The 19,926-nt window shown below is 55.5% G+C and overlaps 7 protein-coding genes across 7 annotated transcripts; 4 read left to right on the plus strand and 3 right to left on the minus strand.

The window, feature by feature from the left end:
• Window positions 1–463: 463 nt before the first annotated feature.
• On the plus strand, window positions 464–3,781 carry G647_05733 (uncharacterized protein; the record flags this gene model as incomplete). Its single annotated transcript, XM_008730059.1, has 1 exon — window positions 464–3,781. The coding sequence occupies one exon, from the start codon at window positions 464–466 to the stop codon at window positions 3,779–3,781; it is 3,318 nt and encodes a 1,105-aa protein (XP_008728281.1).
• Window positions 3,782–3,800: 19 nt separating this feature from the next.
• On the plus strand, window positions 3,801–4,199 carry G647_05734 (uncharacterized protein; the record flags this gene model as incomplete). Its single annotated transcript, XM_008730060.1, has 1 exon — window positions 3,801–4,199. The coding sequence occupies one exon, from the start codon at window positions 3,801–3,803 to the stop codon at window positions 4,197–4,199; it is 399 nt and encodes a 132-aa protein (XP_008728282.1).
• An 851-nt stretch (window positions 4,200–5,050) lies between these two features.
• Window positions 5,051–6,680, minus strand: G647_05735 (uncharacterized protein; the record flags this gene model as incomplete). Its single annotated transcript, XM_008730061.1, has 3 exons — window positions 5,051–5,631; window positions 5,689–5,904; window positions 5,963–6,680. 3 exons carry the CDS (start codon window positions 6,678–6,680, stop codon window positions 5,051–5,053), a joined length of 1,515 nt encoding a protein of 504 aa, XP_008728283.1.
• A 727-nt stretch (window positions 6,681–7,407) lies between these two features.
• G647_05736 (uncharacterized protein) lies at window positions 7,408–10,443 on the plus strand (the record flags this gene model as incomplete). Its single annotated transcript, XM_008730062.1, has 1 exon — window positions 7,408–10,443. The coding sequence occupies one exon, from the start codon at window positions 7,408–7,410 to the stop codon at window positions 10,441–10,443; it is 3,036 nt and encodes a 1,011-aa protein (XP_008728284.1).
• Window positions 10,444–12,113: 1,670 nt separating this feature from the next.
• Window positions 12,114–14,232, minus strand: G647_05737 (uncharacterized protein; the record flags this gene model as incomplete). The annotated part of the gene is made up of 6 exons (XM_008730063.1): window positions 12,114–12,719; window positions 12,837–13,034; window positions 13,058–13,321; window positions 13,510–13,807; window positions 13,851–13,874; window positions 13,928–14,232. The coding sequence occupies 6 exons, from the start codon at window positions 14,230–14,232 to the stop codon at window positions 12,114–12,116; spliced, it is 1,695 nt and encodes a 564-aa protein (XP_008728285.1).
• Window positions 14,233–16,235: 2,003 nt separating this feature from the next.
• Window positions 16,236–17,449, plus strand: G647_05738 (uncharacterized protein; the record flags this gene model as incomplete). Its single annotated transcript, XM_008730064.1, has 2 exons — window positions 16,236–17,305; window positions 17,365–17,449. The coding sequence occupies 2 exons, from the start codon at window positions 16,236–16,238 to the stop codon at window positions 17,447–17,449; spliced, it is 1,155 nt and encodes a 384-aa protein (XP_008728286.1).
• A 104-nt stretch (window positions 17,450–17,553) lies between these two features.
• Window positions 17,554–18,930, minus strand: G647_05739 (uncharacterized protein; the record flags this gene model as incomplete). Its single annotated transcript, XM_008730065.1, has 1 exon — window positions 17,554–18,930. The coding sequence occupies one exon, from the start codon at window positions 18,928–18,930 to the stop codon at window positions 17,554–17,556; it is 1,377 nt and encodes a 458-aa protein (XP_008728287.1).
• Between the last annotated feature and the right edge of the window lie 996 nt (window positions 18,931–19,926).

Genomic DNA, 19,926 nt, shown 5'->3' on the forward strand with positions numbered 1-19,926 from the left:
TACCAACGGCGTGAGGGTCAAGGTCATCGGAGTGGTCAGTTGAACCACCGGCAATTACGTCTAGCAGCTCAAATCTGCCAGGGGACGGCCCAATTATCCTGCTGCTAGACGGCCCAATTGGGCGCTGCCTGGGCGCAAAGTTGCTGCCTTGACCTTATCAGGTACAAAGACTATCCAAAACCCAGGTCTGTCTTCAATGCTGCCTGCCACGGGACGCTTCTCTAATCTGCTCAGGCTACTGATCAATCACGCACGCCTGGATTGGCATTAATAGGGTCCAGGGGTAGGTACCTATGCGTCTATGACGGAATGCCTCCCACCCTCTGTCCCTGCAGCCGCGTCACCTCACTCAGCCACTCGCCTCGGTCACTCTACCACGACACAATGCAGATGCCGTGACTGACCACGGTGAACCCAGCGTGCGCTCTCTCATTAACTATATGGCCACTCAATCTCCCTCAGAATGGGCTGTCGCGTCCCGGAAGCCCTCATGCAGCAATCCATGCTTCAGCAAGCACGAGCTGCCGCTGCCGCCGAGGCCAATCCCGCAAGACCTACAAGACGGGAGACCCTCTTGCAAATGACTGACCTCGTCACTCCCGGTTTGGCCGAGGACGACGTGCCACCTCCTCCGTACGGCCAGATCCATGGCGAGATCCGCGACGAAAAGAATGGCCTGGGCATCAGTACCAGTGTCACCGACGACGGCCGTATCAATATCCGCATCAATCAGTTCAACCGCCGTCTGTCCCAGGTCTTCAATCCTGCTTTACGTGAACAGATTCAGAGTGTCCAAGAAAGTCCACCGCCTCCTTCCCCTTACATTCCGCCGTCCTTGGGAGGCGAGGAAGGAGTTCCTCCACCCCCACCATTGAACATCGTCATCCAGGTCGTGGGCTCGCGCGGAGACGTGCAACCCTTCGTTGCCTTGGGCAAAGTTTTGAAAGACACCTACGGCCATCGCGTACGTCTAGCGACTCATCTCATTTTTAAGGACTTTGTGCAGGAGCATGGCCTGGAATTCTTCAGCATCGGCGGCGACCCCGCGCGGCTAATGGCCTTCATGGTCAAGAATCCCAGCCTGATGCCGGGCGTTCGCAGTCTACTAAGTGGAGATGTCGGCCAGCGAAGGAGAGATGTTGCCGAGTATATTCAAGGCTGTTGGCGATCATGTTACCAAGCCGGTGATGGAACGAGTCTACATACTACCAACGATGACCCTTCCAACCCCTCAGGGAACGACCCTAGCCCCGAGCAAGCAGCAAGACCCTTTGTCGCCGACTGTATCATCGCCAACCCCCCAAGCTTCGCCCATATACATTGTGCCGAGAAGCTGGGCATCCCTCTCCATATTATGTTTACTATGCCATACTCTCCCACCCAGGCCTTTCCCCACCCACTGGCCAACATCCAATCCTCCAATGCCGACCCTCAACTAACTAATTACATAAGTTATGCTATGATCGAAGTCCTCTCGTGGCAGGGTCTGGGTGATATCATCAACCGATTTCGCGCGAGGTGTCTCGGTTTAGACGCCGTAAGTCTGATCTGGGCCCCCGGGATGCTTCAGCGGCTCAAAGTCCCTCACACCTACTGCTGGTCACCGACCTTGATACCCAAACCAAAAGACTGGGGCTTCCATATATCCATCTCTGGGTTCTACTTTCTCAACTCAGCTTCTGACTACACCCCCGCTCCTGATTTGCAGGCCTTCCTCGATGCTGGTCCACCCCCTGTCTACATAGGATTCGGGAGCATCGTTTTGGACGATCCCAATGCGATGACAGAGCTCATCTTCGAGGCAGTGAGGAAGACTGGCCAGCGTGTTCTCCTTTCCAAAGGCTGGGGAGGCATAGGCGTGGACGAGCTTCACATCCCCGACCAAGTTTTCATGCTAGGTAACGTGCCGCATGACTGGCTTTTCAAGCACGTCTCGTGCGTCGTTCACCATGGTGGCGCAGGAACCACGGCGGCAGGCATAACCGCGGGCCGGCCGACTGTAATCGTTTCCTTCTTTGGGGACCAGCCTTTCTGGGGCGCCGTGGTCGCGCGCGCAGGTGCTGGTCCCGATCCAATCCCCTACAAACAACTCACAGCGGACAAACTAGCCGATGCCATCAACTTCTGTCTGAAACACGATAGTCTGGAACGCGCCAAAGAACTCGCAAGCAAGATCGCGGAGGAACGAGGTACCGACATGGGTGCTCAGTCGTTCCATCAACATCTCAGGGCTGACCGACTCCGTTGCACCCTTGCACCCTCTCGACCTGCTGCGTGGCGCGTCAAGCGCACGCAGGTCAGGTTGAGTGCTTTTGCTGCGTGCGCTTTAGCGAATGCAAATCTCTTGGATTTCCATGACTTGAAGCTCTTCAGACCACAAGAATACTCGACCGACGAAGGTCCTTGGGATCCAATATCCGGATTTGCTGCAGCACTGTTCGGGGCAATCAGCAGCATGGCCATGGGGGTAGCCGATTTCCCCTCGGAAACGTGGAAAGCTTTGCAGATCCCGATGGGGTCCAGTCGACAGCAGTACCACGGATCAATGCCGACAATCGCAGGGAAAAAGGAGACCTCACATATTGGCGAAAGATCAACTCCGCCAACTTCGCCAGAGCAAAGTCAGACGAGCATGGATCTGCAGGAATCTCTTGCTCATGTTCGGAGTCCCTCCAACCTCTCCGTTCTGACATCTCCCACTTCGAACAACGGATCAAGCTCTACGTCCTCCGATGCATTGCAGGGCCCCTTGAATCCCAAACAAGACGGCGCTAGCCGAAGGCGAGTCCGCAGCCGGGATGAATCCGGCTTCGGCAAAAACAATGACATGATGCGCCAGACTGGCGTGCATACGAGCAAAGGCTTCGGGCGGATCGCAAAGGCGGCGATACAGGCACCTATGGACCTCTCAATGAGTATCACCAAAGGGTTCCACAACGTTCCTAAGCTTTGGGGAGACGATACCGTGCGCCCTCAAGAACAAGTCAGTGATCTCAAGTCAGGCGTCACGGCAGCAGGAAAAGAGTTTGGTTTCGGCTGGTACGATGGCGTTACGGGCCTATTCACTCAGCCCTGGAAAGGCGCCCAGAAAGAGGGTACCAGCGGCTTTTTCAAAGGAATTGGCAAAGGCATCGGAGGATTGGCCACTAAGCCAGGCGCAGCCCTCTTCGGGATCCCCGGCCATATGATGAAGGGGGTCCACAAAGAGGTGCAGAAGTTATTCGGCAGCAATGTGCAGAACTACATCGCGGCGTCCAGGACAGCTCAGGGATACGAGGAGTGGCTGGAGAGCTCCGATGTAGAGAAGCAAGACGTCATCGTTCGGTGGAAGCTGATACAGAAATACCTGAAGAAAAAACGCACGCCTGACGAGATGGTGCGAGATGTCCTGGAAGCACAGCGGAAGATGAAGATGGAGGATGGAGACGGCCGTCAAAACTCCGGACATACCACGAGTTCTGCTGACACCGCCGGTGCAGATGCTCCGATCCTAGATCCCAAGAGTCCCATACTCGCCACGGGTGGTTCACGGTCCTCCGAAGAATCGCTGGAAGCGGCTGAAATCAACGGAACCATTCGTATTGTCAGACCAGGAGTCGTCACGTGCGACGGCAGAAAAGGATGCCAATGTGGAGCGGGCGATTCAGGAAAACGTTTCTCGGATCGAGCGCCAACGACATGGAGCTGCAGATCATCAGGCAGATCAGGAGAATCTGCGCCAGGCTATGGCGGCCAGCGAAGCAGAAGCTCGGCGACACGCAAGCGAAGCATTGGAATATGAGAAACAGCTGAAGCGAGCCATGGCGCAGAGTCTGAGGGAGCAGAGGCAGAGGGGCAGCGCCAGTGTCGGGGAGTCGAATATAGGTCTTGATGACGAGGGCGATGAGGATTTCGAGCGGGTAATCAGAACCCCCGAAAACATGGCGGCGAAGGCGGCAGCCGTGGTTGGTGGGTCACCAGGAGTCCAGCAACCCTCTCCGCATGATCTAGCACATCTCGAGGGTACCACGCAGAATGAGTTCGAGGCGCGACAGCAGAAGGGACAGCGGGAGGAGAAGACGACACAAGAGAGGACGGAAGAGCAGATTGTGATGGAGTATGTCAAGAAGCAAAGCCTTCTGGAAATGCAGCATCAGAATAAAGCCAAGGGCCGTGCTACAGCGACAGGGACCGCGACAGAGGATAAGGACGATCGATGAAGACCTGCAGAGAGGATCAAAATCAAAAAACGTAAGCCTCGCTCCGAAGCAACGGTTGTCGTGGGCCAGGGAAGAGATGCCAGCCAGCTTTCTTGAATTTGGGTCGCGAACTCGTCGAGGTATAGTAGTCATTGCTCCTCGACGCACAAGAGGTGCAGACAAGAGTGAAGTAAGCCAGCGAGGACATCAGCGATGCAGCATGAAAGTCCTATACCATACTTGCCCCGCCCAGCGAAACGATGGCTGGAGCTGCATGGCCAGCTGGATGCGAGCAGACTCGAAACATGGTATCGTTCACGCTCTTGAACTCGATATAACGGTGGGATTTTGGCGGCCATGGTGCTTGAATTGGGGAAACGCGCCGTCGTCGGCGGCGATGGCAATGGCAATGGCAATGGCAGTGGCAGTGGCAGTGGCAACAAGTATTCGAAGCGACTGAGGGCGAGAAATCTCCTCTCGTTCGTCATAATGCCGGTTGGTGCTATCTTTCTATGTTTGTGTACATGGATCACCAAGGGCACTACAATCTTCCCTTAGTTAGCTTCAGCTGTTTTGCCATAGCCGTTCCTTCGGTTCGAAGACCGAAGCACCGTCATCATTGGTGGGTACTGTTTCACGAGGTCAGGGCTGGTTTCGTACTATCCAAGCGTTGATCCATGCTTACCTTGTGGTAGAACGCCCCCGGTCGAGCTCCACCGCAGCATATAAGCCTGTGTGGGAACGTTGTTGGCCACCACGACGCAGGACCCACGATCTCTCTGGGACCCGCTATACATGAAAGTGGAGCTGGTTTGGAAAGCAAAGACATCGAAAGGCGGACTGGCATTGCGGAAGGCAGATTGCGTCTCGTCTCAGACTAGTAAGTTTGCACCTGCTTGTGAACCCCAGAGCTTGAGTATCTCTGCCTTTGCCACATCCATATCGCAAGAGTCGATTCTCCGCTGTATTTGCAGCCTCGTGTATCTCAGCTGGTCTGCAACTGCGGCCCACGGGATGCTTCCACGCCCAAAGGTCGAAAGGACACCCTCAGTGCCATCCCAGACTTCGGGACCACGGAAGGAAATATCAACCAGACGGCCCTTCTCCTTGAGGAGCTTGCCGGCAACAATGACAGTGTTGATCTCTTGCACTCCAGCGTGTCGGACTACCGCCGCGACAGGGTCATGGTCATAAGCGCAACACATGGCAGGGGTGTCGGTATCGAAGATGATGATATCTGCCGCTTTGCCCTCGACCAAGCTGCCGGTCTTGTCGGAAACACCTGCCGCTCGCGCTCCCAGTATTGTTGCCAAATTGAAAGCATGTTCTGTCGTGGGCTCGATCCGTTTGGGGAATTTGCCGTCGGCCAAGATCCTGGAGTTTCGATGCGATCGCGCTACTGCAAGACCAATCTGCATGGCGTGAAGCAAGCTTGCAGGATTGTTAGAATGGCCTATTGCACGCATGGTCAGTACTTCTTCGCTAACGACGAGCTGGATCCAACACATACAGTCGGCACCAATGGAGCCTCGTACGTCTCTTCTGAAACCGATGATCTCTCCGTGAGCCATTTGAGATTCCGTAGCAGGCGTCGTGGAGACAAAAGCTCCCGACTTCTGCAAGATTTGCAATTCTTCTTCGGTTGACCCGGTCGCGTGAGAGAGGATGATGTCAGGCTTGAGAAGGCCATATTGTTCAAGTGCTTTGGGCACCGACAATCCCATACCTGCCCATCGTCAGAGCCAGAAGAGGGAGCCAGCCCGTGTGCACCGTCCACTCCTTACCGGCTATGTGGTTCCTTCGCCAATGTGATGTGATCACCTTGGCTCCAGCTTTTCGCGCGCTCTCAAAAATGCGTATCACGTCGTCGGGCGGCAAAGTATACGAATCGAAGCCAAACCCGATGGCCACCTTTCCGCTAGACGGCCGACACTGCTTCTCGAGGTCGGTCAGTAGCGGGAAGAACCAGTCCGGCAGCAGCTGAGTGTTGGCGATGACTTGATTATCCCACCTGTCGAGGCGAGGTGTCAAGCTCAAGCAGAATATGGACCGTATCCCAGCAGTAAGAGTGGCGGCAAACCCAGCGACGCCGTGGCTGGTTGAGTATGCCATATGGGCGTGGTCGACGATACACGTTGTCCCGCCATCGATGGCCTCGAGTAAGCCTCCTAGCTCGCCCCAGAAGACATCAGTGGCCGTGTAGTTGAATGGCTGCCAGTTTCCTTTCGCGGTATAGTCGAGCAGGGTGTCGTCCGTGTGTCTGCCCTTCAACTGGGTCTGCCAGACGTGGTGATGCGTGTCGACGAAGCCCGGCGAGACGATTTTGCCGCGACAGTCTATCACTTTAGCGTTAGGACTCGCCTCCAAGTCTTTCCCGATTTTGCTGATGAGTTCTCCCTCAATCAGAAGGTCCGTGTCTTGGAGGACATGGATCTTGTCGTCCGCCCCGTGCTGGAGGATTGTACCTCCTCGAAGAAGAACGGTGTCTGCATTGTCAGCCATATTCACGCAAGGTAGCGGACCATCGGCCCCCCGATGGTTACTGGTTGTTCGGAATGCAGTGGTCGTGGTCGAGTTCTTCAGACAGGCGTGTTCGGGAAGTGGAAGTACAAGTACAGGGATAACTCCGCATTCCCTGTGCAGATCCCGTCATTTCCAAACTGCCCGACAGACATCTTTGACCTGAAATGTTCATTCACGATTGGGTCAATGATAGCCAGCGGGGTCAGCCAAGGGCGGAGAATGAGCGAACATCCCACGACTTTGCCGGTGTCGGTAGCGCAGCCGGTTTGTACCTCGCTCGGGGAGTCAGGGGAAGGCTCGGCGTTTCATATATCCGTGCTCCTCCGTACGACTCTGGCAGGGCATAAGCGTGTAAGCGCAATGCCAAGCGAACTCTATTCCGACCTTGAGGCGACTACGATGATACTGCGACTGCCCGTCACCAGCCAAACCCGATCTCGACGCATTCATTCATTTCGACTCCATATCTCACGCTCTCTTCGTCGCCATTATCCCCTGGGCGCCTCTCTTCGAGAGATCAAGTCACATTTGCCCCCTACCTCTCCCGAACGAATTCCGTCCGACCTCTGCCCCTCATGATGCGCGTTGGTTCACTAGCGTCGCATCACGGCCGAGGACCTTGTAAAGGGATCTCATCTCCTTCCGAGTGAACGTCTTACTGCCCCCAAGATCCACCCGCCGCTTCTGCGCCTAGTCGCAGCCCATCATGGCCGCAGTCATGGCGAAGCCTGCGGGCACGGCGACCAAGATGAAGAAGCCCCCCGCGCCCGTGCTGCAGACAAATATCAACGGACACAAGCCCACAGCGCCCTCTGCCTCTCCCTCCAGCGCGCGCAAGAGCCTTCCTGGACAGCTCCAAACCCCAACGTCTGCGACCAGCAATGCCGCCGCGACAAATGGCGCAGCCCGACCGAATCGACGGCTCCAGCGCTTGACCACGAGAAATAACACGGCGGACAGTGGGCCCCAGGATAAGCGGGCGGCCAAGAAGTATCCGGAGCCATATGGTATGTCCAGACTTTTGTGGAGTGTTGGCGGATTGAGGACTGACGAAATTTCGCCTCCAGTTCCCAAAGAGACGCACATCCTGCGCAAGTTCAAGGGCTGCACCCCATCTCTCATTGTACATCTTCATCCTACCCACTTTCGCTTCGACCAACAGGACGGCAGTTTCAGCTACCACTCGGAAATGCGCGTCTTCATCGAACATCTCGCCAAGGGCACCATTCCGCATGACATGGTGGAAGAGTTTCGGAAGTCAGACGTCAAATACTACGATGGTTGGCTCATAGTCCGGGTGGTGGACCACAAGTCGGCCGCAAAAGAAGCCCTTGCCTCGGGTGCCGCTGCAGACGACGAGAAGCCGTTCTCTATTCATAACTACAACCAATACATCACACCCTCGCCCTATGCGCCTTTCCCGACGAAAGAGCAGTCCGTCGCAAAGTCTCCTCCCCTCAAACAGGAACAGACCGACCAGAAAGGAGTACCTCCGCCCGAACAACCTGCCGATGCACCCCCCAAGTCATCTCGACCGCAACCGAAAGTTTACCATGTTGCGCTGCGGCCCACCATTCTATCCCGACATATGGATCTCGTCATCGATGCGATGCAACCGGATCCGAAGTCACTGACTCGGAAAGGGTCGCAGGCTAACGTGAGTGGCCGCACAGCTGGTACCGGCGCTCCTCCTCAAACCCCGATCTCGGGCATGCCACCAACCCCATCCACCGAGAGAGGCCCGCCGTTCAAGAAGCAAAAGCTGAAGATCGACCCGAAGGACATGCTCGAATATGAGGGCAGGGTTGTGAATGCCACGGCGCCCCCGTTATATCTCGACCCGGTGGAGAATCTTGAAGAAGCCGAGACTCTGCTTCACATGTTGAAAGATCCACTGCACGACCAAAGGCCACCATCGCCGAAGAGCCGCAAGAGAACGATTGCCGAGCTTGCGGCCGATGATGCACAGGCGAAGGAACAAGAGCGGTTTATGCTCGTTATGGATGAGCGCACCGCCGGCACTAACGGTGCTGGAAACGCAGGTGCTGGGGATGGTCAAGCAGCGGCCGCATTGTTCCAGCCGCGATTCGAGAAGTTCAATGCGCTCGATAACATTAAGCGTGAAATCGCAGAGCGCAAGCAACGGGAGAAGGATCGACAGCTCCAGGAAGACGAGACTAGGAGAGGCCAGCAAGAGCGGATGCAGGAGGAAGAGAAGAAGCGCATCTTGATGCACCGAACGCAAGAGGCCCGCCTGATGCGTCAACGTCAGGCAGAAGTGGCGGCCGCGGTGGCTGCCCAACAACAGCAACCTCCCCAGCCCGCACAACGGCCTCCTTCGTCGCAGGTTAATGGCATTCCTCCTAACATGCGGAACCAGATGATGCAGGGCGGATCACCTGTCGTCCGTCAAGGCACTCCACACATGGCTTCATCACCTGTCGTCACAAGCGCTGCTCAAGGCGGAGCCCCTATGGCAGTGTCTGGCTCGCAGCAAGGTCACGGATCACCACCGAGACCAAGTTCGGCTGTACAGCATGGTCATCCCAGCGCTCCCATGACAAGGGGTCCCAGTCAGCAAGGCCCAAGTCGCAATGGCACTCCGCAAATTCCTCATGGCACTCCTGCTCAGAGAAATGCCACGCCGATCATGCGGCAAAATACTCCCGCTCAGCCCGTCACCCACGCTAGTCCACACGGGGTCACTCCTCAGATGATGCCCGCTGGCATGATGCCCGGCATGCAAGCACAGATGCCGAACGGTGTTCACAGGCAACAGCTGAATCCTCAGCAGATGGCCGAATTGCAGCGACGGCATGCTCTGCAGCAGCAACAACAAGCGGCTCAGCAAGCGGCCATGCAGAATGGAATGGTTAATGGCACTCCTCAGATATCTCCCGCTCAGATGGCCCAGATGCAGGCTCAGCAGGCGCAGGCTCAAGCCAACCGAGAGGCTGCCATTCGGCAACAACAGCAGCAACAGGCCATGCAGTCGCAGCAAGGAACTCCACAAACCACGCATATGTCGCCGAATCCGAGCCAGAACCAGAAGGCGTACAATCAGCAAGTTGCGGAGGCCATGAAGGCTCAGATGCAGAGCCTCCAGCAGGGACAAACCCATGGCTCGCCTGCGCCTAATCATATGACTCCTCAACAGCAGCAAGCGCAGATGGTCCATGCCCAACAGCAGCAGCAGCAGCGGATGATGCAAGCTCAAGGACAAATGATGGGTCAGGGCATGCCGCATCCGCAACAGCGGGTTCAGATGGACTCTGATGCACAACGGCAGCAGTACCAGCGGTTTTTCCAAGCATATCAACAACGATTCGCAGCAGCAGCCGCCGTCAAGTACGGCGGGAACCCACAGATGCTTCAGCCTCAGGAGGTGCAGCAGATCAAAGCGCAAGCCCAACAAATGGCGGCACAGCAAATGCACAAGCAACGCCAGATGGGGGCTCAAGCAAACCAGGCGCAGGCGATGCAGCAAATGCAACAACTCCAAGCGCGCCAGCAAATGGCACAGCAGCAAGGCGGCGGCATGCCCAACGGCATGATGGGGATGCAGAACATGCAAGGAGGTCAGGTGCCCCCTAACATGGCGCAGCTTCTCCAGCAGCAGCAAGCTCAGCAGATGCAACAGATGCAGATGCAACACGCGCAACAGATGATGGCGCAGCAGCAACAGCATCAGCAGCAGCAGCAGCAGCAGCAGCAGCAAAACATGCAGTTCCAGCAAAGATAGCTTCTCTGCCAGGAATCTGCACCGGATCGTCGTAATCGCGCCTTTGTATAAGGGCAATTCTTGCCATGTCATAATACGCTCAGATCCCATTACTCTCTATCTTCGTCGACTTTACTACCCTACCTACCTACCTTTTACCTATTTCACAGGCTTCTACACTCGGCGGACGATTTTCACACGACTCCCATGGCATAGGGCCATGGGCCAGAGTCAGAGACCGCTTGGGGCATTGGCAATCTTCATCCACGGCGTTAGTTGGGGCGGGACTTCTTGGGAGGCCATCTGGAAGCCGGACCCGGGTTTTTGCTTATGATATCCACGAAAAGAATGACTGCATTTGGGCTTGGGGTGGAGCTGGAGCTGGGCAGGAGTAGGAATGGGAGTGGCAGGAGGAGGAGGAGCAGGCATGCATGAGGCATGCAGGGATGAAGTGATGGATGGATATTGCACAATCAAACCAAGTCAAGTCATGCCAATGCAGGCAGGCAAGGCGCACACATACATACATGCTTGTTGAAATGGCCATACTGGTACTGATACTGATACTGATACTGATATTGATGTTCGAGTTAGTAGTGATGGTGGTGATGCTGATACCAACACCGGTACCAGGACTAAACTTGATACCAAACTGATAAAGAATCGATCCTGAGGATCGTTACCAAAAACTGATTCTAAAACTGATTCCAACATCGACACCGACACCCGCTACTACTAAAATTCGATACCTACTGAAGACTTATACACTTCGTCATACTCATACTCAACAGCGATGCCGATCATACGCTGTACCCATACCTATAATACACTGAAAATCACGCTGAAAAGGACATCGATACCGATAATGATGCCAGGAACCGGTGTACTCTGTATGTACTCTGTATGTACCTGTACTCTGTACTCTGTACATAGGTAGGCCTCATCTGAATCGACACACAAGTGGCGGCACTGCAGAAAGACTGCCCTATATCTATCTACCTCCAGTAGCTAGCTGTCCCACTCCCAAGCAAGTAAGCTTGACGGACGCTCTATAACCGTCGTCTTCCTACCTTTTGTCTATTGTCTCGGTGGATTTGAAGTTGTGGGTACCTGAGTTATACTGTAGGTGGAGCATTGACTTTTAGAGTGATGAGTAGCAACGCAGACAGAGCCAGCGCCAGAGCCTGGACAGAATCCCAACATCGTACGCAGGATCAGACTTTTCCGAGATGGGACGGTGGAATCTTGCACTACCTACCTACCTACCTACCAGGTACAGTACTGTAGCTGAGTGTGAGTCCAAGTTCCAGTTCCGGTTCCAGATCGGACTTTCTTAGATGGGACGGCGGAATCTTGCACTACCTACCAGGGTTACTGAGTGCAAGACCAGGTTCCATTTCCAGATCGGACACTCTGATGCAGAAGGCGGCATCTTGCGGTTCCTCAGTAGAGTCGAATCTGGCTTTTCTGTTCGCTATCTCATCATTCATCAGCTCAGCTCATCCGTCCGGTCGGGACGTATTCGTTGGGAGGACGTCAATCATCATCTTGAGATGCAATCTCAACCTCATCCCACAAATCATTCCCGTCCCCCGTCATTCGTCGTCGGCAACCACAGATGTTCCAATAGGACGCGGTTCTTTCAGCGCCTCGAAGGAACCGGATCTGTAGTTGACTTGCACCCCGACCGATCAACCCGACGAACCACGACCTGCTGGTGCTGCTGTCACCTGCTCCCAAGGTCGCAATGCCCCGCCATGAATGCAATCCACCGCATGATGGCCGTTGCTTCGGACCATTCTCTCGCGAAGCTCCGTCGCGCCAAGAGTGTTCTGGTCCGCTGGAGGAGAAGCTGGAAACGGCGCGGCAGGCAGCGGAAGCACACATAGCACGCTGTAGATCAGGGCCGCGACGTGGCAGAGGTCGAGGAGCTCGTCGTCGTCGTCGTCGCAAGGAGCGCCGCCGCGAGGAGTGCCGCCGTCCCCGTCAGTGTCGGGATCTACCGCCACAGTGAGTCCCATTAGCGAATGTATGGCGAAGGACCGCTCCACGCCGAGCAGGGATAGGCTCTGCGCGGCGGATCTTCCCACAAGGTAGTCGTCCACGGCGAGCGTATAGAGGCTCAGGCGGTGCAGGGCGATCTGCAGGTCGAGCGACCTGAGAGGCGAGCCGAAGTGGTCGAGGATGGAAAACCCCTGGCCGAGCGTGCGGAGCGGATGGTCGGTGCGGCGGGTGCGCGAGAGGGGCCCGTCGAGGTCGACGCCCTTGACGCAAGGGGCGAAGGGCAGTCGTGTCGGCTATACGGTGCGAGTCGCAACGATCACATCCGCGCTGGTGCAAACAATGTTTCGTTAGACGAGTCCTGTCCGTGCGCTTTTGTTTACTTCCCGTCAATTTTCGAGTTCGACACTCACTAGCAAGAGCAGACCGGCCAGAACCGGGTATCGTGATTTTGTCCAGTCCTCCGCGCAGTTCAACCATCTTAAAAAGCCCTTCCCGGTGCATAGATGCCGCCTCGATCGGCCCGCCGCATAGGTTGAGCAGGCGGAGTGACCGCAGTGGTCCCTGCTCGGGACGTCGACGGGTCCTGTACGCAGGTCGGGTGTCAGCGCCTATGGCCAGGTAATGTACCTACCTGATACGCCAGATTGAAGACAGTCAGAATCGTAAGCTCGCTACAAGCGGTCGAGGGATCCGACAGCGCCTTGTTGACATACGAGACGGTCTCGATGTGCGCGTGGAGCAGCTGACGCTGTGCCTTCGAGTGGAAGTGACGACTATACTTGTTTCGCATCAGTTGGGCGAAGAAGTAGGCGTAAAGGCAGCCGGGTTCGGACATGATCTTGTGGATCCATATCGTTGCCAGGTCGTCATGGCCATCAGGACTGAGGGGGAGAGCCTGAGCCAATGTTTAGTAGACCAGTTGTACAAGTAGCCTGATCTCAAGGGCTGAGAACGCCGCCAATTGCTTAAAGGGTACAGGGAGGGGGCAACAACCCTACAACGGGCGGGAAAAAGGGAAACGACAAGAAAGCTATATGCAATGCATGCAAGTCGACAGGCCTCGTACTGGAGAGCGGCCGGCACCGTCCTGCGACTCTCGATTTCTTCAAGAGACTCCAGCGACATCAGCCTGTGCTGGATGTAGTTTCTTTGATCTGTCAGCACCACCGGCGGTCTGGGGACAAACCTGCCCTCGACGTAGTTTTCCACGACTATGGTGAAATCGGCCATGTCTTGTATGACTCCCAGAAGAGCGGAAAGCGCCTCGTCTTGAGGATCCGGCCACACCATCGGGAATGAAGTTGCCGATGAGCCCATCGTTGACTCGGCCCATTCCCTCTCCGCGACACTCACCGCAAGACGATCGGCCTCGCCATAGAGCCTTGTGTGAGGTATAAAGGGCATGAACGTTCACCGCAGGGTACCGACTCGACTCGAACCGATCTGCACTATAACTTGGTCAACAAGATACGCCAGCAGCTCGGGGACGTCTTCAGCTCACAAGCATATGAGTTGGGCTATGCCAGGGGTTGTGATCTTGTCAACTCCACCCAGCATCTGCACCAACCGCATTAATCCGGCCACGTAGACCTTGTTGATCACTAGCCTCCCGTAGATATGTAGCGACTGAAGCTCTTTCAGAGAAGACTGGCGAGGACACTTTCCCGTTCGTATTTCACCACCATAGCCGGAGTAGCCCAGGGCCACCACTGCCCAGATGTTGGCCTCGGTGGCTGCAGTCTGCGGGTTGCGCATCTGCTCGCTAAGCAACCGCACCGCTGTCGCGTTCACCTGCAGTTCTAGCATGTAATTCCGGTCGGACTTCTGTGCCACCCCACGTGAACAGCATCGCAGCAGACATCATGCTGTACAGCAACACGTGGTGGGCAAAGCGAGGGCCGTAGACATCACGAAAGCCGATGTTCGTGATCATTTCCACGAAACATTGCCGTGCTGCAGACGGCATCGTCAGTGTCCACGAGCCGCTTCAAAACAGTAGACCCTCACAGGTGTAGAGCTGCTACGTAGCCACCTGGCGAGGTAGATCGGTCGGCAGAGACGAGAATCGATCGATGACCCTGTCATCGAGGTAGACCCGTGGGCTTGGGGTGCGTTCGTAGCGTTGCAGGACATGTTGCCTCGTGCTGGGATGGGAATCTCGGTGAGCATCTTCTGCAGTGATTGTCTGCTCAGGGTCCAAGTCGAATGGCGATCGATTCTGCGGAAGTTGACGGCCTCGATGAGGATTCTCGCTCCGACTCTGCACGATCGCCTCACGCCGACCGCGGAGCACGAACAACTGAGAGGTCATGGGCATCATGGCTGTGACTTCGCCAGACTCCTGCCGCAGCTACGTTGGTAGCATCGCAGAGGTCCGATCAGTCGCGAGCGCAGGATTTCCCTAGAAGGGTAAAAGGTTGCTTTGCAGGATGTGAGAACCGTCGTTCCGACAGTGGCTCGCCAGGAATCCCCCTATTAGAAGCCCAAGAGACAGATCTGCCGGCGGCTTCTGGACCCGGCCCTCCCACATGTTGGCATTGTCTTCGATGGAGACTACCCATGGACAAAGATGCTGGTTTGTCTCGATGTCAGTGGTTTGCCGGTCGAATAGACTGGAATCAATCAGCCTCGCAATGACAAAGCAAAGCGGCCCAGTTGACCTAAGGTGCATCTGTAGCTATCCGAGGGCTAGAAACAACACGGTTCATCCAGATCCCTGACTGCGTTTAGACGCCAAGCGCTGCAGGGTCGATGGAGTCCAGGGTCCCGCGGCGTCGCTTGTGAGAGGAGGAGCAGTGGGCTCGCCTTGGTAAGACATGGATCCTGTCAGACAATGGACATATCGACCATAGCGAACAGAGTTCGGAGCACGTTAAGCTTCGAAACGACCTCAAGAACGCCGGCTGTGGCGCAGAATTGTCATCGCGGGAGAGAGAAACTCTCTCGTACGTATCGCGCGCAATGGAGGGACCATTTACCTGAAGAAGTAATACTTGACCATCGTCGGCGGTCTGATACCACCATGTGGACCATATCCGAGACTACCAAGCTTAATTCTTGAACGAGATACACCGACATCCTGCCTTCGAGCATCCATGCATGGAGCGAACCCTTTTGACGAAGTCCCTTGTCTCTTGTGCTGCTGTTTCCGGCGCTTCGATAACCCTAGCCACCTTAATATCGCAGGTTCCGATCCAACGTGGGTATCTGGGACGTTTCACTTTGGAAGACTCAGGCAGAAGCGCTTCAATTCGGGGCCTAAGGCACCGGTGACCGTCCTGCAGACGCTGGACGTCTCGGATCGTCTGTGGCAATGACGGTTCAGGTGACTGCTAGCATTTCTTAGCAAGTGACATGGAGATCCATGCACTTTAGCGATACTCCGTAGACATGGGACCTTCTAATGGGTGCAACCTATTGGGACCATCAGTCCATCGACATATGGAGTAGTACTTCGTAATCTGTCTAGATAGGTGTCCTCATGGTCGAATGGCAATGGCGGCTTTGCATCCTGTACTTCCGCACCTATCGGTGGTAGATACTCTCAGGATGCTGTTTAGTCACTTCGGCACCGCCGACACGCATCAGTGGCTGTGATATAGCGGAGAATCTAACCCAGTGTGCAGCAGTGTCAATACATCCTGACTGGAGTACCCTGTTTGCATACAACTGGCCGCGGCAGGGCTGGAAGTCGTTTCGATCCTTATAGAGCCCTCAATAATCCGGAGTCACCATTATCGTGTTCGTAACTCGGACCCGTCGCTGTCCTGCCTACGCCCAACATCAGCACCAGCATCCTCCTCACAGCCATGCTCCAATTCACGACTCCGCAGTCAGGAGATCCCAAGAAGAACAAGTCTGCCATTGCATTCCAGGTACGACAGCATGCTGCCAAAGTCGCTGCTGTTCGCCAGAGGAAGAACCGCGGGTCGCGCAAAGCTGCAGGTTTCAATGACGGTGCCGCCTCTCCGCTCGAGGCGTGCTTCCTCCTCAGCTTGGACAGCGATACGGAGAAGTCCCGTCAGACCTCTGCCAACGTCATCAAGGAGGCGAGTGAACGTGCCGATTGTAGCGGCCATGCACGAACATCGCGTCCCCGATGGACTTCGGTATACAGAGTGGACATGCCGAAGCAAGCAACCTCGAAGCCAACACCAAAGACATCACCGAGCGCAACGCCATCTCCGTCGAACGAATCCTCGAGCTTCGAACTCGACTTGCACGCAAGCAAGGACACCGGGACCTTTTTCGAATACACGAACGCCTTACCCTGGCATGAGTCCCTCGATTCGTTTTTGGACGCGGCGTTGGGCTCTGCGCAGTCGGCGACCACTTCAGACTTGTTTGCGGAAGAGGACAATGGAACCTACCATTCACTCCTGACATCAGGAAGACACATACCCGATGTCCAGGCCAGCCTGCTTGCCTTCGAATTAGGAAGCGGGTTCAGAGGAATAACCGCTCTTCCACCACTCCTGAAGCAAGGCCAGCGAAGAGCTGTTAGTGCGACCGTGGCTCTCGATCAGTACCAGAGAGAGTCCTTAGGTGCGCCTTTACTGGAGGATATCGTCGAAGAAGCAGAGCATTCACACATGGCATTCCAGACAATTGAGATTGCGTCTCCTGCAGCCACGACAAGTGAGACCTTGCTGGTGGACTGCTGCCGCTTGGCTAGCCTGGTCTACTGCAAGCTTGTTCTGTTTCCTTCATTCTCAGCGGGCGACATTATGTTCAGACTGGTCGGTGATCTGCAGATTGCCCTAGAGACTGCCGATTTCTGGTTTTCTGGAGACGAACGCATCACGTCGGGGTCCAACATGCTGCTGTGGGCAACTGCACTGGGTGCTATGGCCGCGACAACCACAACTGGAAGGAGGTGGTTTGTAAAAAGACTGTCTTCGCAACTATGTGCCGACGAGAGGTTATGTATATGGCAAGTGTTCAGGTCTTTGATGTCCACCTTTTTGTGGTGGCGGCCTGTCTGCGATCAACCCGGTCAGAGGGCTTGGGGAGAAGCGTTTGATTTTACCCATTTGGCAACTTGCAACGAGTCGGTCCAACTATCGTAGCGAAGCTCAGCTGAAGCCTCGGGATGGAAGATGTGCCAGGCGGATTCCAGGTCCACCATCACAATTCTTTCTTCAAGAAATGCTCTGGCCGGTGCTCAAATTCATAGTCCACATGGACATATGCTCTCTCCACGTTTGGAAGGCTCTCCAGTTTCATCTGCAGATCTTCCGCGATATCATGGCTGACTCTCAGACTCTCGTCGGGATCCATCACCACGTCCACTTCGACAACCAAGCGGGGCCCGCTATGCCATGCCCGAACTGTATCAATATGCTTGATGCGATCGGAATGGGTCATGGACACGTAGGTGATGAGCTGCTGAGTCTCGGTGTCGGCGGAAATGCCGATGAGGAGTTGAAACTCTGAGTAGGAAGTGTGCAGCCATAACACCGAAATGAGCACCGACAGGACGATGGCACCAGCCGGGTCGATCCACCATCGCAGTTTGCTGCCACCCACCGACGTCAGGACACCAAAGCCGTTGATGAACAGGTCGTTGCGGTGATCTTCCCACAAGATCCGCACTTGCGAGTATTGGTTCCGGAGAGCCCAGCAATAGAGGAAGAGGCCGAGTTTCGTGCAGAAAGCCACAGTCACGGCGACGACGGAAGGCAGATGAAATGACTTTGTATCCTCCTGAGAGCCCCGCACGAGTTCCTGAACCGAGAATGCAATCAGAATGAACGACACCGCGGTCATCAGGAAGCAGAAGACAATATTGCCAGCTGTCTCGATCCGGGCGCGACCAGCCGGGAATTTTCGGGCGTCGACCTTCTTGACGGCTTTATTAGTGAGAATGAGGGTGATATTGGACATGGGGTCAAAGATTGCGTCCGCCATGGTTGTGAAAAGCGAGAGTGAACCTGAGGCGATGGCGCCATAGAGCTGCAACACTGCAAGGAGGATATTGGCCACGAAACTGCCGTATACAGCGATCTGATAGCGCAACTGCGTCGAGTCTTGAACTTCTCTTGCTTCTCTGATATGTTCGTCCACTGGCTTCAGCAGGCGCTGGATCTGCTCGTTTTGTGACTCGTAGAAGCTCGTGATCTTGGATTGTTTGGACTGCCCCGCCAAGTGTAATGGATTGCATGCATATTCCCGCTTGCGCGCGGTATTAGCAGACATGCGGTCAAGCTCGGAGCGAGACTTCAGACGCCGTGTCAGGTCGAGAGGATCGGATGCGGAGGCATGGGTAGGAGATTGGCTCTCGGTATCGAACATTGAAGCAGTGCGATGGCGGGAGATCATGTCTTCGTCGTGTTGCAAACCACTTGTGGCGGCTGCGGAACTCTTCGCCTCGCCGTGTAAGAGATGGGGATTAGGCATAGGTTGGTAGAGGTCATGTATCGGCCCGAGACTGCGGTGGGTATGCTGAGGGCTCTGTGTGAGCTCCATGAAGTGCTCGGTTCTAGAGCCAGCATGGGCCGCCATGGTGAAGACTGGCGAGGTGAAGATACTGTAGCAGTGAACGACTGGCTGGCTTCACAAGAGCGATCTTAAGCCCGCAGAATCCCCGGAGAATGAGAACCACCCACAGCGGCCTGTCAAAGAGGTAAGTGTCCTTGAGCACAATAACGATGAGGAGATTACGAGCAATGAGTTGTGAGAGTGGTGAGAATTTCACAGCATCACCAGAATCTGGGGTTAAAGTGATGCTGGGCTGAGTTCATCGTCCACGAATCATCGACGCACGCCACCGCCGAGCCGCTCGAAGCGACTCCAATCCACGGGCAGTATTAGAGCTTGTTTTCTGCTGTGTACGCGTACAGTAAGTAGATCGAATGGCCGAATGCAGGACGGACGCAGCTTCCTTATCACGTCGACAGGTACGACAGGGTACGCACATACTCCGTATGTCGGCGCAATGAATGCGGTAGAGAGCCGCGGGCCTTGAAAGCTACACCTGACTTACACATGTTAAGCGGGTCACACTGGTCTGAAACGTCCACGATGCCAGATCTGTTCTCACCAATGTCGTCAATGTCCAGCGAAGTGGAATTTCCCGGGCATGTGAGCCTCCGGTACTGCTCGCAGCCTTCGTCGCCCGTCTGCTCTCTTCAGACTTGGCGGAGGTCGTGTTGTTCGAGGCTCTGAACTCTGGCGCTTTGAAGCCTGCTGACCCAGACAGTTCTCTCGCCAGTCGCCTGCTTGCTCGCATCGACTCCTTCTTCGTCTGCCTTCCCTCCAAGAAGTCCTGAGCACTTAGTTAGATACCCCAGCAGTCCGGTCTGTTCGTCCGGATTGCCAGTTGTTGCCGCCGCCGCCGCCGCCGCCGCTGCTCCCCGTTTGCGCTGTCTCTAACTGAATAGCACGGATACTACAACAAGTCCAATCACGAGCCCGCCGACACCGACAGACACGCGCACCAATGCCTACCTTCGCTCCGGCCCTGATATCGCTCAAATTTGAAGGCGATCTACTCTGGAC

Source organism: Cladophialophora carrionii (assembly GCF_000365165.1).
Source record: "Cladophialophora carrionii CBS 160.54 unplaced genomic scaffold supercont1.4, whole genome shotgun sequence".
Taxonomy (NCBI): domain Eukaryota; kingdom Fungi; phylum Ascomycota; class Eurotiomycetes; order Chaetothyriales; family Herpotrichiellaceae; genus Cladophialophora; species Cladophialophora carrionii.